General features: G+C 39.7%; 1 protein-coding gene across 1 annotated transcript in view; it reads right to left on the reverse strand.

The window, feature by feature from the left end:
- Positions 1-105: 105 nt before the first annotated feature.
- The window catches only part of METTL16 (methyltransferase like 16), a 19,755-nt gene continuing 3,205 nt past the window's right edge, over positions 106-16,655 (reverse strand). The window contains exons 3-9 of the mRNA XM_019527462.1: positions 15,483-15,623; positions 12,754-12,869; positions 12,087-12,229; positions 9,261-9,330; positions 4,522-4,611; positions 3,452-3,625; positions 106-3,353 (exon numbers count right to left, since the gene is read on the reverse strand). Coding sequence (XP_019383007.1) covers positions 2,739-3,353; positions 3,452-3,625; positions 4,522-4,611; positions 9,261-9,330; positions 12,087-12,229; positions 12,754-12,869; positions 15,483-15,623 — 1,349 coding nt within the window. The 3' untranslated portion in view covers positions 106-2,738. The remainder of the gene's footprint in view (positions 3,354-3,451; positions 3,626-4,521; positions 4,612-9,260; positions 9,331-12,086; positions 12,230-12,753; positions 12,870-15,482; positions 15,624-16,655) is intronic.

Below are 16,655 nucleotides of genomic sequence, written 5' to 3' on the forward strand. Positions count from 1 at the left end.
TGTGTTTCTATTTTATCTTTCTTATGGATGAATGTTGAAGCTACACTCAGGTCACCAACACTGCTGAGGAATCTATGGACTACCACAAGCAGTATTAGAGCACCCTGGGTTTTAACTTTTTTTTTTTATTAACAATTCAATGGGCCAAAATAACCTCTCAACATCTTAAACATCTACAAATAACATACAGCCAGCAGGAAGCATTACTTCAACATGCTCCATCTTTGCCAGAAGCAGCTCTGTGCAAGCTCAGCACAGAATCTGAGAATTGCTCATGTATACCATCTACAACCCACAAAGGGATGAATGGACATATTTTCATAAAACATATAAAATCCACTGCCAGTTATCAATAGTGAAACTATTAATAAGCATTATTTACACTGGTTGAGAGGGAGGGGGGAATTTGGGAATCAAACTCTCCTCCTGCACAAGTCTCTCCAAACGAAACTCCCTTCACTTCTAACATAGGAAAATAAATTATCTTTCAAATCTACAAAATGAATCCAATAAGCCAGGATGTATATGCATGGCATCTCCTCCAAGCAAGTATTTTCTTCCATTTTACTTTTATTGTATATGAAAACAGCATTAATTTCACTAGCGTTCCATAGAGCTTCCAATGAATCATGACTATCAGGCAATTCACAGATATTTGGGAAAGACAGAGCATGGTGACACCTCAATTTCTTTTCAGTCTGTCATGCTGGCTGTTAAATTTATTTGGATCAGGTTTTGTTCTCATAGCTTGTTGTGTTGTAGAACATCATATCCAAGGCTGTGTAACTGTTTACCAGTGGTTCAGAAACTGATGAACCAAATTTAAACAGGTCACATTTCTCTGGCCAGTGGTGGTGAAATATGCATAATTTCTGTTAAACTCTCTAGAACCCTTGACAAATAGGGCAAAATATTCAAAGTCATTCTAGAAGTACACACCAGAGCAGTATCTACTGATAGGAGGTATCATTTACCTACTTCCTGTTCATGTGGATTTCACATTTCTATCCCGGTCCTAGGCTCGGACAATGCAAGCATTGTTGCAATTTGATTCCTACTCCAGGACCTCAAAGTCCTCCATGAACAGACCTGTGCTGTCGCATTGCATCATCTTTTATAAGCCGTATCTGCAGCACCTGCCTTCTATGCCAGGTAGAAAGTGTTTCTGCACCAACAGAGGTTGTTGTTTGAGAGGTCTTACTGGTGAGTAAGGGTACTGATATCTGTAGTACTCTCACAAATGCTGTGAAGACTCACCATTGGCACTGACAGATGTGAAAAAAACCCAAACAAGACCAGAACAACTGGAAGCACAGTTCTACCCAGCTCTGCAGTTTCTGTATAGATCGGGTGCTTCAGCGGGACTTTTTTGATGCTTTTATCAAAAGCTGATTCAAGCAGCCATTATATAAAAATGCCAAAAAAGCCCCACTCAAGCACCTGATCTATACAGATATTGGGTGAGGCGGGTCAAACTAATGTAACATCTCTTTTGGGCATGCACTGTGCTCAGAGTGGGGGCGCACAGAGTTTAGCAGTTTTGTTTTGTTTTTTCCTATGTCTGTAAACAGCCTATGAGATTAATCCAGCCTAGCTCTATGCAATTCCTATTCTGCCTTCATACAGGGTGACAGGGTCTTAGGATCCAGCGGTAGTCAGGAAACACCAACAGTACAAGCTTAACAGCCTCCTAGATCTACAGAAGAATTATAAAAGCACAGGGCTTTTGCAGCAACTGGTGCCCCAAATTCTGCAGCCGAAACATAGCACCCATCAGAATGTGAAGTATTCCCACCAATTGGTATCCCCTACAATGAAGTTCTGATCTGCAGGAATAAAGGTCATTCCTTAATTTTCCCTTCATTAAAAAGAAATTTGAGTTTAAAGTGAAACCACATCCTTCAGGAACAAGAGTTTAATGCTACGTTTCAACACATTAGGGCAAGGAATGCCATGCAGATACATATGCACAAATAGAACATGCGCCACAGTTAAACCCCCTTTGACAAAAGTAATCTCTCAAATATATGTATTTTATTCTTTAAAGCCCACTACTTGCATATATTCTCTGCTGCTTTGTTTTATACAGGCCAAGTAACTAATACCCAATGTTTACCAAGAGTTTCCAATGCCATTCAGCACAACTACTTGGTGCTTGCATGAATCTGGCATTTAGATAACTGACACCTCTTCTCAATCTGTAAACCAGAAGGCTAAATACTTTGGGAAACAAGGAAAGGTGAGTCTTCCTATGGAGCCTAGGCTCTAGAGGGCAACACATATGAAGAATATACACATGAAAAAGTTCAGAACAAAACTCGTCTTCACATAGTAGTACTGGGAGAAAAAGAATTGTGGGGAAGGTTGTTTCTAGTTAGCAAAAAGCAGAATGAAAATGCATCCCTTTGTCAGATTAAAGAGACCCAAATCAGCCGGACTGCTGCCATCTAAATAGTCCCCTGTTGCTACTAAAACATGCTTCAATCTAACAGGCTGTCTTAGTCAGAACAGTATAATTCTGTTACAGCACTGCACCCCTCCTTTCCTGATCATGTCATATCCCCAGAAAATCTCTGCAGTTAAAAAAGGCTCTGTTTAAAAATAAAGTTGACTTTCATCTGAATTTTGGGGTTTTCTTCATTGTAAGAAAAATTGTGTTAGCATAAGATTTTAAGCTATTAAAACCAGGATTACAAAAATCCAGAAGTGCTTGATTTCTACCATATTCTGAATGAGAGCTAACTACCAACCAGCCGAAGAATTTGGTTTCTTAAGTAGGTGCACAGCTGGTTCATCAAGTCTCTGTTCTGTCCTTCAACCCAGTGCATCTCCACTAACACATCATCCCCTTCTTTCTTCAGATTCATCAAACACTTAAAAAGAAAGCACCCACTAGTTCCTTGGGAAGTTTGTCCTTTTTCAGTTGTTAGCTTGCCAACATCCTCTGGAGTACTGGACTCCTCCTCGATATTGCCAGAGTCTTCACTCACTAACACTGCTTCCACTTGCTTTGTTTCTGTGTCCTCTTCCATGAGGTCCTCGCTGTTTTCTTCTTTTGCAGGAGAATCTTCACTTTGCCGGTCAGTCTTGGTTGAGCTCACATCTTCATCAGGTGTCACAGACTCTATTTCAGAACTTTCAGTCTTGTTTTTTTCAGAATCTAAGCTCAGATTTTTTTGACTGCTTCTCTCCTCTTCCATTGCTTGCAGGATATCTTCAGAAGCTCGAGGAAGTTCTCGTAGTTGTCTTACTCTCTCTCGTTTCTTTCTTCTCAAATGAATCCAAGAATTCTCAATGGCTGTTAAAAAAAGACTAGCTTCACCTTTTGCAGATGGAGCGCTTTTATGCTGAACCTGTTATAGGAAAGAGCAGAATTTTACAATCACTATTTACAAAAAAGGCCCATCTAGAATTACTACACTGTTCCCACATGTAACACTTAATGTTGTACCTTCAGATCAGCAAGTATTTTTTCTATCCATGCTGTAACCACAGCTATTGCTTCCACAACATCCCAGCCCATTACTAAAGCTTTGCTGGATAGTTCTTTGATTGTGGATGCCAGGACCATAAATGTAATCGGCTTACGAGGCTTTTCTAATTTTCTTCTTTTAGAGGGAGGTGACTACAAAAAATAAAACAAAACAGTGAAAACACAGAGAACTGATGGTCTTTGTGTAAGTCTAATATTAATGTGATGACTTTCACACTCAATGCACAAAAAAAGCCAACTGTCACACCCATGTCTGTACTATAGCATGCATTTACTGACATGTCTTGTGCCTCACTCTACCTTCACAGATAACTTTTAAGACTGCCTGAAGAGGCACATATATTTTAAGCTGGCCTGTTGCACAGGGATGAGTTTTACCCTAAAGTATTAAAGACCTTTATGGGTTCCCATGTTTGACAGTTTCATCTGTTTCAACAGGAAACTGTTAAACATGGCTCCCAAGACTGCACGAGACCCTCTAATGTTACAGCTCTGATCTTATACGCATTGAGCCTGTTCACTACTTCTCTCACACTCAGTTATTGCACATACTAATTGTATGAAAAACATGTGGCCCCATAAAATCAAGAGGTTAATTTAGGTAGTAATCAAAACTTCAGTTTCACCAAGACATGGAAACTGAAAGATGCCGACACAGTTGCATCTTAAATTGCAACTCCACAAAAAAGGTAACCTGAACAAATTCCAACTCTGTTCAAAAAGTGGCGTTTTTTGTTGCTAAATCCATATGGAGGCACCTAGAAAGAAGTGACCCACTGAAACCCAGAGACAAGTCTTTTTTTACCAGATTTCTTTCTAGAGAAGCTGGGGTTCAAAACAATTCTCAAGTAACAGTTGATTACTGGTCCAGTAAATGATTAATTCTGCCCCAAGTGCAGGCTTGCACTGCCATGCAGCTCAGACCATTGTTTTCCCCACCCAATCCCTAAGGTTGAAAGGAATAGTGTAGTTGTGTTGTAGAGAAATGTAGGTGGCCATGAAAAACAAACCAAACCCCAAAGGCTTACCGGTACATGTACATCATCATAGAAGCTCCATGCCAGGGCCCACCTCATGGTACGGCCTTGACAGAATTCAGTGTGAGTTACTTTAGGAACCTACAAAGAGCAACATAAAATTTCAAGTTAAAAAGCTGTCATTCTATTGTACACAACTTTTCACAGACAAAAAGCACTGTTAATATAACAAATTAAGGTTGCCCTATGTGGTATTTGCCCTTCCAGAATGTCAAGGTCAGTAATATAAAACTTCTGGAAACTGGGAGATAAAGAGTTACGGTTATATTGGTGCAAGTCTTAACTCTGCCCTTAAAGAACCAAACGTGACCAAAGCACGTATATTTGCACTTCACCTTTGCAAAAAGTACACACCCCTCAGGAAAAGGGCACTTTATAGCAAACAAGACAAAATCTTATGAATAAGTGAGCTGAGAACAAGAGCTGCCATGTCCAGCACTCAGAAATACTGAGGTTACTCCCCACAAATACCCTTTTCACATTAAACCTTGCACATGCTTACATTCATGGGATTCCATCCAGCACTATAATGCTATCAGTTTTACAGTTGTGATGGTTGTTGTCCTCCTAATGCAGGAAAAATATTCCCCAACTATCCATGATTAATCTAGTGAATGGGAGATAGTTCACCTCCCAATGACTTAACAAGTATCTGCTTCAATTAGCTATGGTAAATAAAATAATCAAATCATAATTCAGTTTTCTGATGTAGCTGCAAAATTAATCTGAAAAAATATCAAAATAAATCACTGCTTTAAAATGTATAGTGTGTACCTTCTACAAATTAAATCTACATCTATATCTGTGTTGTAAATAATATGTATTAAGGTTATATCAAACAACAAGAGTGCACTTTTTGTAGAAAACAGTGATTAAACCAAGGCTTCCTGACCAATTATTTAAATTGTCGTTTAAATCAATTCGATTTAAATCAAATCCACCCTGCTATAAGGCATGATCAACTAATTAACTGCACCATAAATAGTAACAAGGCTATACATGCAGCTGTCTGGTAGCATCACAAAGGGACAAACCAGCCAAAAAGGTGTTCCACAAAATATGTAGAACATCTTTGTGGCTTGTTTGTATAGTGCCATAACTTGTATGTGTAACATCCCCACGCTGATGCTGTCAATCATTTGATGACAGAGGTTGTCATTGGAACTGGGACAACCCTGGCCCCACTGCTGAAAGTGGCCTATTAGGAAAGCAGTTTGCTGAGTTAGGGGGATGTTTTTGGACATCCCTGTGCATGGGGATCCCAAAATCAGAGAGCTTCTACCCAATCCTGGGGTCTCTGTGTGCTGGGACCTTTAAAAGCCATGTGTGCAGTCTGGGAAGGGGTTAATCAACTGCCCTTCTCCAGCATTTGCAAAACCATGTCCCAGGCTCCCTGCTGGCACTGGCACATTTGGGATCCCTGATCCCAAAATTCATGCTTCCTGCCATGCATGTGTCACATGACAGGAGGTGCAATTGTTGAAATCGGGGATTAGATCCCACTGAGCCATTAAGTGAATATGTGCCAAACCCCTGAATGGAAGCAAACTTCCTCTATAAAAGAAGTGTGTGTGCAAGTACTCTGAAGCACATACAGGGAAGCTCAGACCTTTCCAGAAAGGCAACAATAACCAGCTCTCAGACCAATGACAAAGCTGCAAAGCTGCTCCAACTAATCAACCTCACCATTACATATAATTACACTTAACAAGGAATGCAGCTGAGAGTTCATGCAGATAATTCCCAGGGGCTACCAACAGCTCTAGGGCCAGAGTGAAGGTACATGCCAATGTAACCTTAACTCAGCATTCACCAACTGTCAGGGTATACAGAGACCTGATTGTCAGCAAACTCAATATTCTGGAAGGTCACGAACCACCACAGACCACCCTTAGCCCATTTTTTGGGGGTAGCAAAGGCAGTGTTGTAGAAGTACTTGTCATATATGCAGCAAAAACACTCCTGTAATACCACCAAGCCTACAGAACACTCCCATCAGTAGGTCTTAAAGCACTGGATATTGTTATCCAGAGTCTACACATATGGAAATGAGTGATGTTAAGGCCACCCAGCAGACTAACAGCAGAACCAGAAATAAAACCATACATCAAGTCCCAACCCAGTGTCCTCTTTAGGTCACCCTGCTGCTATGTAGTTCTGATGCACAGTCATTCCCCTAATCCTGTAAACATTTCCAGGCGTAGTTTATTTCCCCATCTCAAATAGTGTGCGCTCCTTCATCACTACCTGCTGTATGAAGGCTAAGTGCTCTGCAAATACCATCCCTGACAGAAGTGGACTGGCAATGCACCTTCCCAGGTTTCTCAGACTTCTACTAGGATCAGGTGAAGAAAGATGAGGGGGCAGTGACCATCTTTTCTGCTGCCCTTTGTGCCGCCCTGCCAGCCAGCACTTTCCCATCCCCTCAAGGATTGCTGACTCCCACTGGGGAACTAGCATTTTATTTTTATTAAATTTTTTTTTATTGTTGACTTTGCAGACAATCCTGGATTTCAGAGTGTCCACAAAATCCATGAAACCACAATGTAAGAAGATCCCTAGTCATAATAACAGAAGGGGAAGAATAGGATAAAAACAACAAGGTAACAAAACATGAGACATAATTCTTAACTAATCATAACTCACCATCAGGCCCAGGCATTAAACTGTAACAATACAGACGGTGAGATTGTGAGGAGAGACTTGCAGATGGCCTCATGAATTTCAACCAAGAACATTTCCCATTCACCAGGGAGAAAAATGCAGAAGTGTTTGTCCTGAAACTGGCATCACTGGTCAAGGCAAGAAACAACTTTGTGGTAAAAGCTCAGAGTGAGGGGCCTCATGAAGAAATTGGGCTCACACCACAGAACAGGGGAAGCTATAGGGACTTAAAAGCAGGATGCCTGAATGACAAAGTCAAAATGATCTTGATGGCAGCCAGCTGAACAGATAGGAGAAAGCCTGCAGGCATCTGGTTCAAGGCAGGAGGATACTGAGGAGTCGAGATCCAAGATGATCAGGGCCTAAGAAGAGTTTTGGCAGTGGGAGTAGGGAAGGAAAGTCAGGTCTTGGAGATGCAGCCTGGACATATAAGTCAAGGAGAATAGTCAAAGATGAAGCCAAGATTATAAGTCTGAACAACAAAAAGGATAATCATTCTGTCCACAGCAATACAGGAATTGGAAAGAGGGGAAGGTTTTGAGGGAAGATCAAGCATTCCATATTAAGTCATGTTAAGTTTTACTCAATAGCTGGACTTCCCTCAAGGAAGCGTCAGAAAGACTAATTGAAATTTTAGTATGGATGGATAAAAATTTGAACATTTCAGATACAGTGTTCAAAATATACATGAAATCATCAAAAATAAAGTATAAAGGGAGAAAAAGAGAGTGCTGAGGACAGTCCTAAGTGACACCCATCCCAAGATGGAGAAGAAAACCTACTGTACAAGGCATCAAAAGAACAATGAGATATGTAGGAGAAGCAATCAGAAGATGAGTGTCAAAGGCAGCTACCAAGTCAAGAATAACAAAGGAGGAGTAAGTGGCACCAATATTTGGCCAAGAAAGGTGTTATTACAGGCTTTAGTGGTAGCCATTTTGATGAAGTGCAAGAGGTAAGAAACATGAAAGAGTAGCATTTCAGGACAGACATAGCCAATTCTTATCTGAAAACTCAACTGCGTTCCTTCAGGACTAGATCTTTGCAGTCCCCAGCACCTTTAAATGGCCTTGTATTATAAAAAAAAAATCTCAGAATTAAAAAAAAAGGATAAATTAAAATGCAATGAAAACCATGGATTCCATCATTCTTCATATTTACTGCCTCTACCCCATAATATCTGAATAAAAACAAAATCCATCACCCTGATGGAAACTTCTGCCAGAAATGTTTACATGTATGATATCTGGTACTTACTCCTTGCTAGTGATGGAGTGTAAGCTGCCGTATCAGAAAGTGAAAAGATTCTGTTTCTGCCTTCCTCCCCCCACATGGGGAGGTCTTTACTGCAGGACAAATAAATGGAATAAATACAGAAATTGCCAGCCTCTGCTATTTCTAAGGAAACCCACTGAGACAAGATGCTGGTTGGAAGAAGCAAGAAGGCTGGTGTTTAATACCTAAAAAGCCAATTCACTGTTCAGTAAATTAACTGATCACCTGGGGCAGACAATCAGGCCTCTTAATGTGTGTATATAGTCCTTCTCATACTGACTTCATTAGTATACAAGAGTACAAATCAACTGAGAAATAACATAACATCACAGGTAACTCAGCCAATGGCACTATATGATCTAAGCCACCACCCCTTGCTTAACTATAAATCATTAAAAACTTTGCTTAATTATTTTATAAGCAAGTTTCTTCAAACATAATTGAGGGACTAGTTTTCAATTTGCTTCAACTATGAAGTGTCCAAATGGTAAGTCAAACGTGTCAGCCAGAAAGGCAAGGAAGAAGATTAAGAAGGTTCTAAAGGAGTTTAATAAATTCTCAACAATTAATCTGGTTATCAAAGAGTACATTCTGAAAAAATAAAGACGACATAATATTTCCTTATGAGAGTGAATCTGCTCAGAGTTTAAAACTCAGAACTACCAGTTCTGCCATAATATAGAAGCACCTTTCAAAGAACTAATTAATATTAAATGCCAGGGTAGGTAATGCACACAGAAAAGATCAAGAAAAAGTACATGCAACCTTACTATGTTTAGATAAAGACTTACCCCCTGGATACAAAGCTCTTCCTTTAATGGAGCTAAACTGCATTTCTTTCCTAGCATGCAGCTGTACCATCTGCAGACAACAATTTACAATCAATGCTTTTTAGAAACACAGATCAAATGAAATTAGCAACTAACTTCAAGGACCATTTCCACCAGAACTCTAAAACATCATAGAAGAGGAATGCTCTCTTGCTGAAATTGTACAATATCCCCACACGTATAATATGATTTTGCCAAATGGACCAAATGGGGAACCAAGGAAAACACTGGAAAAGAAGCTTCCATACTGGGATTTCTGAGATTAGATACTAAGCTTTTAAAGAGCATCTAATTAGGCAAGAGTCCCATTCTGTGAGGCGACTCCAGTGGTCTGTAAAAACGTCACTGTTTAGCAATCACTTATTTTAATAGTTCAATTTTTACCTTAGTGCGTGAAAAAGATATAATTAATTACAAACTACATGTCTGTATTAGAGAACCAGGTCTACCACCTAGAAATTCCACCCAATGAAAAACCAGTGTAAAATTGTTTCTCTCAATTTCCAGCTGTCTAAGCCCCACATCTCAGCAAGTAGGATGAATTTGTTGAATCTCCTGACTATCCTGGTAAAGAGCAGTAATTGAGGAAGGTATGCATCTGCTGACATGGCTAGCTGAAGACATCTTTTTAGTTGGCCCAAAATCTGGAATAGAATTAGTACAAATTCTTCCTGAGTTTTATAAGAAGTATGATAAAATAAAAGTGCTCTGCATCCCTCAGCATCAAAGCCTTGCTCTTGAGAAATCAACTCTGATGGATGGGCCACTGCATCCAGATGTCTGAGAACCACCTCCCTCGCCAGATTCTCTTTTCCCAGCTCTTCATTGGCCAAAGCTCAAAGGGTAGCCAAAGGAAACGGTACAAAGACACACTCAAGGTTGCCCTCAAGCACGGAGGCATTGACACCAATGGCTGGGAGAAGCAAGCTGCTGACTGTTTGGTGTGGTGCCACCTGGTCCACCAAGGCACACACCACTTGGAGGCCCGATGCCTCGATACTGAGGTGCAACAGTAGCGGCAGAGGAAGGAGGAGGAGACCAACCTGGGGCTGTGAATCCCACTCTCCTGAGCAACAACATGCCCCTGCCGCCACTGCTGAAGAACGTGCGTATCCAGAATCAGGCTCCAATCACCTGAAGACCCATATCAAGCCTGACAGACGTCATCCTTGACTCCGGAGGGACTGCCAACAATGATGACAAGTCAAGATCAGCCTGGTTGATAGATTAGTCTGCAATCTCACTACCTATTGTCATGTGCAATGGTACAGGGAGTCCTCAACTGTCTTGAAAGAATCTAGCACTATGCCTTTATCTCACAAACAGCAGTGAGGACTTTCATCCTACTATACAACCCATTACCAACTGGAAGTTAAATATAATTCCAAAAGTTGACAGGACAGCCTCCAGTACTAACAGCCAATAATTTTTTTTTTTCTCTGTGTTTGGAAGAACAATTTTTATTGCATCACTCTCCTCTGCAAAAAAAAAGACAAGCAAGCTTAATTTTCTTGTATATTAAGGAACTGTTTCTACATCTGTTTCTTGATAATATGGTGCTACAAGCAATTTTATCAGTTTAATCAGTCGCCAATTACATCACTTCTTTCCCTGTATAGTTTTCCTCCTAAGGAACAAAGCTGATACTACCCGAATGTCTGCAGTAATTAGAACCGCAGCCAAACACATGAGAATTACCATAAATTGTGATATTTTAAGTTGCTTTAAAAGATCTCAGACTTACTTCCTGCTGGTCTAGGTTCTTTTACTTTCATTTTATCATACTTCCTATAAAACTGCAGTCTAAGAAATTGTTTCTTTTTGTAACAAAAATAAAAAATACAAAAAATTGAATGCCTCAACAGGTCTCTGGCCCTGCAACCAATGCAGCTCTCCATTTTTAATCTCAAGACCTTCAAGACAGAAAAAAGATTTTGGCAGTACCTACATGATGTGCACTTCTAATGCAATACTCTGGCTCTGAGGGCTAATAATTGCCAGAGGTATGAACAAGTGAATAGCAAACCAAAGAAAGGAAAACAAATATTACCTCTATATAGGCGACTCACAAAACCAGTGAAATATATGGACATTTAATGTACAAAGTCTCAGAAGCTTATTAAAGTTTGCAGAGAATTCAGAAGATCTACAGGCATCATTTACAAGTTTGGCAAAAATCATACTGCAGTGGACAAATCCATTTAGCACACTGAAGAGAATGTTTAGAAGTGGTCTCATCATAGTCTAGGCTCACTTCATTACGTAGGGAGAGGCAACTGATGCTAGAGGGCTCTAATCTAAGAGATAAAGTTATGCTAAGACCTAACAGCTGGAAGTTTTAAATCAGTAAAGTTCAAGATGAAAAGGTTGCATGTTTTAATTGTAACAGTAAAAGAGCATATTATCAAGGGATATGGTAGACAGCTCTTTCTTGTGTGTCTTTACATCAAGGCTGGATGCCTTTAAAAAAGTTGGGGGGGAAGTATTTTCCAATTCAACTACAGGCTGCTGGACTACATGAAGTTCACTGGCACCAAGTGTAATGTATTAATCTGAAAAAGAAAGCGTCTATCAACTGCTTTATTTTATGTAAACTTTGTAGTTCTTGGATGTAATGCAGGTTCATGTGTCAAATGAGTTAAGCAATCTCTTTGGAAAATGGCTATTAAAAGAAACAAAAGTTAATTTGCCACATAATTGGATTTTCACACAAACCAAGATGTTTTGCAGTAGTAAAAATCAGTTTGAAGCAATTTCCCCCAGGGAGAAAACGGGACCAGTTCTTACCGCAATCTCTTTTTGAGCTGCAGACTATCATGGATTATTCTTTTTACAAATTCTAGTTCTCCTCCTTCAGCCATGATCTCAGTAATCCCCCCAGTGTTTACAGAGCTGGGAGGGGGTCGTCGAGGATTTCGAGAATTTACACCCTGGGCAAAAAGATCAAGCATTTATTAGAAAGAAAGTCACTCCCCTCAACTGCCTGCCAGGTCCTAATGCCATCAAACCAACCGCACTCCCCGTATAAAGTAATGCTTACACATTTTAAAGATCAATGTAAGTGTAACATTTTAATATTACATCTCTACCACCAGATAGCAGAAGTCTATCACAGTTCATTCCCATTTTTTCAGTAGATGGGATGGCAAAAAACATCCAGTGTCAGCAGAGGTGAAGACTTGCAGAAAAGTTGCATTTCACTGAGCATTCTGACATAGCATTCTTATTTCATGAGCACAAATTCTGAACCTTTTTAAAAAGTCTCCTATCATTCCTTTTCCCACCACAACAATGGGGAGGATGAATTTAAGATGACTGCCCCTCCCCAATAATCAGATTTAATATGTGGAAAACTAATACATTTATAATCCATGTATAGAATCTAATTATGGGGGCGTCATTTTTGATTCAGGTAACTATGGTATACAACATTTAATCTGTAGACATACTATACCTGAGCTTCCAACTGGTTGGCAAAAAAGGGAGGATTACACATGCAAAAATCATAAATGATCTCAGATTCCTCTTTTAGAGCATCCATTAGAAGCGTCTTCTGTGGTACTTTAACCACTAGGAGAAAAAGAAGGTTTCTTTGGTGAGGAACTAAAATTAACTTCAGTATCTTATATGTTAATTATAGCCTAAATCTGTCAAAAACATATACAAGCCAGCGCAAGCATTAACCACTCTCCATTGCAAATGAAAGCTTTACTCTCTCTCGTTACAGGAACATATGTGAACAGGTCTTTCTTACACATGGTGAAATAGAATTGCTTTGCAGCAGCTATAATTATAATGAACTATTAGATGCAACTATAAACCCAATCCTTATCCCCTCAAAAATCAGCACAATCTGTTGCATCAGTTGCAAAATGATAATCTAGATGAGGAGCAGAGGTAGAATTTTTACAAAATATTAGCAGCCAATTGGACATGAGAGTCCAGAATTACTATATCCAATAAAGGTGTTCAAAATTTGAATGTTTTAACTTTTATGACCATTTAAAACAGGAAAGGATGGGAGGAGAGAGGGGACAGCCCTAGATTAGCAGACTGTCCTGGCTGAAGCATAGCACACAATATCAAACCTTACTTGAAATTAATTTACAAGGATCAATCAGAAAGCAATGTCTCCCATTTATTCCCCTTGGCCAAATACTATTGAAAAAAAATATTACAACTACACAGAAAGTGTGTATATCAAGGATGACTGATGGAGAATGAGACTATGTTGATGTGCAAATTTTCTGTACAAGGTTAATACCAAATTTACTTGAATGTAAGACTAGGCTTTTCCACTCTATTCAGCACTGGGGGGGTAGGGGGCACAACCACTGGTCTCAGAATTGAGTACAGGTCCAGCAAACAGCTGCAATGGCTGGGAAAGGGGCACAGGAAGCACAAGGGAAAAGGGCAGAAAGGGAATGCCAGGAAATGGATGTGCAGAGTGAAGGGGCACAGGGAAAGGGACACATGGAACAAAAGGAAATGGGATGGGGGAAGGGACACATGTAGGAAGGGGAGTACAGTGCAGCGGGGAGCAGGAGCACAGAGGAGAGCAAGAGTACAGGAGAAGGGACACATGGTGTGGAAAGGAGCCCAGGGGAAGAGACACGTGGAACATGTGGAAAGGGTGCACAGGAAGGACAGTGTGGAGGGGAGGGCAGGGAAAGGGATGGCAGGGGGAGTCCCACAAAAGGTAGCCCTTTCAGCCAATCAGCAGGGGTAACCATCTTGGCTGCTCCCCTTTGTGATGGCAGCTCCCCCTACTGGCAGGCTGCAAGGCTGGGCTGCAGCAGTCACTGGCTCCTACTAGGAAGCCAGCATTTTATTTTTAGTAAGTTTTTCCCCCCCAGAGATTCCATGCAAGCTGCAAGGAACACTAGTTTTTGTAGTGATCACGGAAACTGCTTTTTTCCACGGTTTCTGAGAAAATTGCAAAATCGTGAACTGAGTAGTTGCTTGGTAATATGAAGCAGGGGGCAATAAAACAAAGGAGGAAATATGACTTGATTTTGGCCCTTATTCTTTATGCAAGTAGCGCAATTACACCTAAGGAACATAAAACAGGTTTCAAAGTATTAGAGAAGGCAGATGGTTTGTTCTTCATTAGCCCAGTATATTTTCCAGTGATGGAAAGATTCATTTTCATCTTAGTTCTTCAAAGGAAAAAAAAGACCACGAATGATGATTTAAGTCATCTACTTCATTCTTCCCACAGGAGCATATTCTATCCAAACACAGGTTCCAACACCACCTGCCCATGACAACTAAAGTTCTCATTAGAGGGCATCCCAATCTAATAATGGCCTCTCATTGTTTGAATTTTGTACCGCAGACAGGTAGATTTCTAGGTCAAAGACATGTTTTATTAATCTTAAAAAAGAGAGAGGTTTAAGACAAGCTTACTGCCAGCATATCAGTCTGCATGCTGACATTTTTAATTAATAAATGTATGTCTTGTACAGGGGAAATACTGGGTCAGTGACTCTTAGTACATTTCCCAGGCCATTTGTCTGGAGGAGAATATAGACATTATTTAGCCATCCAAATAAGGGTGTATTTGGCAACAGATAGGCTTCTAGAATACACTTCTTTAGATACCTGGTAGGTGTAAAAGATCTAATTTTCAACCAGTAGTTTAGAGTTCTTAACTGAGCTAAGGTGCTCACATTTATCAGAGTGCATAAGCCTCCCAACTGTAGAATAACACAGAGAAAAGCAGCCTTAAAAATTAATTAGAAGCCTTTCTGGTTTTTGGATGCACCCTAGGGTCACCACCTCCGAGTTCTGCTCTATACAATAAAATGGACTCTACCTTGAATCTACAGACCTTTAGTGCTTCCAAAACTACTCTTCTATCTGTCATCTTGTAAAAAGAAAACACTCCACCCAAGGGTTGTTTTGCTCTAGCATTTACATTTTCTATGTGCTTATCCCAGCTCAGATTTTTGCTAAAGTAGGTTCCAAGGTAAAGGAAGACACCATTTGTAGTTTCTTTTCCTATGAAAATCAATCTTGTTTACCCCCCCAAAAATACCTTGGTTTTCGCTCAGCATCCAATTAGCAAGAGCAAAAATTCTCAGTTGTCACCGAACATGGCAAATACTTAGCTATATCTGTTTAAAAATAGAAGTGGAAACACGGAGGGAATTATAGCTACTTATATTTATTCTATGGTACCTTTTATAAGATCAGATAAGTTATTCTGTTCCACATTTTTCTTTGCATAATTGAAGCACATATCATCCACTTCTGTTGCAAGGAAATACCAGCCATTCAATGTGGCTCCAAGTAAAGGATAGATGCATGATGCCCCTGTACCTGCCAAGAAAGAGATTAAAAAAATAAAAATCAATGAAACTAAAAAACCAAAGTTTAAATATATTACCATCCTTTGGTACAATATACATGTTGTTATTACTGTTCATGGCAATCAGCTTCAAGAGAATGCTAACCAATATCCAACCAACCTGACAATGAGAAAGTAAATGCCTTTGCTTTCCAATTAAAACAAGAACATTTTCAAAGACACATTTACTTCATGGAAAAACCTCACCTATTCCAGACATAGGAACCTCAGTCAAGGACTGATCAAGCTAACAGGACAGAGCCCAATTCACACACTAATGGCTAAGTATAATTCCAGTCTATTCAGAAAGCTTAACTAATTTATTACAAAAATGTTTCTCTTCTGTATTTCTCAGTTGAACTAGTCATACACTTTACTTATTGCATCAAACATGAGAACTTCTTTGTTCCTTCAACTTTTTTTTCTTGAAGGTTTGACACAGTCTGAGGCTCAGTATAACCTATGCAAGAAATGAGAACAAAATATACTGTTTTTCTGATAAGAAAAAGAAGAGCATCTTAGTATGACTGGCTATATGAATACAAAGTGACTGAATTGTACAAGATACAACCATCTGGATGACACATATTACTCAATTACTAATAAATATGCATAAGTTAGTTTATCTGGCAGGACACTGAGCCCTCAAACCAATATTAAATAAAACGTGTCCATAATATGAGAAAGACAGTAAGGGAGGAGTGCTGTCTTTCACCCAAAGAACTGGATATTTTGAGAGAGTACTTTGGAATCAGACTGAACTTTTTACTTTGGTGATAAGTGTTACCCCCTACAGATTTTTATTATAACCCCTCCACTACACACACACACAAAATTAGCTAAGCAAGCAGGTCTGGGAATACAGAATTATTTCCAATACAGTGGAACAAGAGAAGTACTTGAGACAACCTTTTTGGGAGCTGTTAGACACTACCTCAGAGATTTCTAAAAGAAGGTAAATTTCAGGAAAAGCTTATCTGAAAAGGTATTTTAACCGGGGGGTG

This window comes from Gavialis gangeticus, unplaced genomic scaffold (genome assembly GCF_001723915.1).
Source record: "Gavialis gangeticus isolate Ggan-Ray unplaced genomic scaffold, GavGan_comp1, whole genome shotgun sequence".
NCBI classification, from domain to species: domain Eukaryota; kingdom Metazoa; phylum Chordata; order Crocodylia; family Gavialidae; genus Gavialis; species Gavialis gangeticus.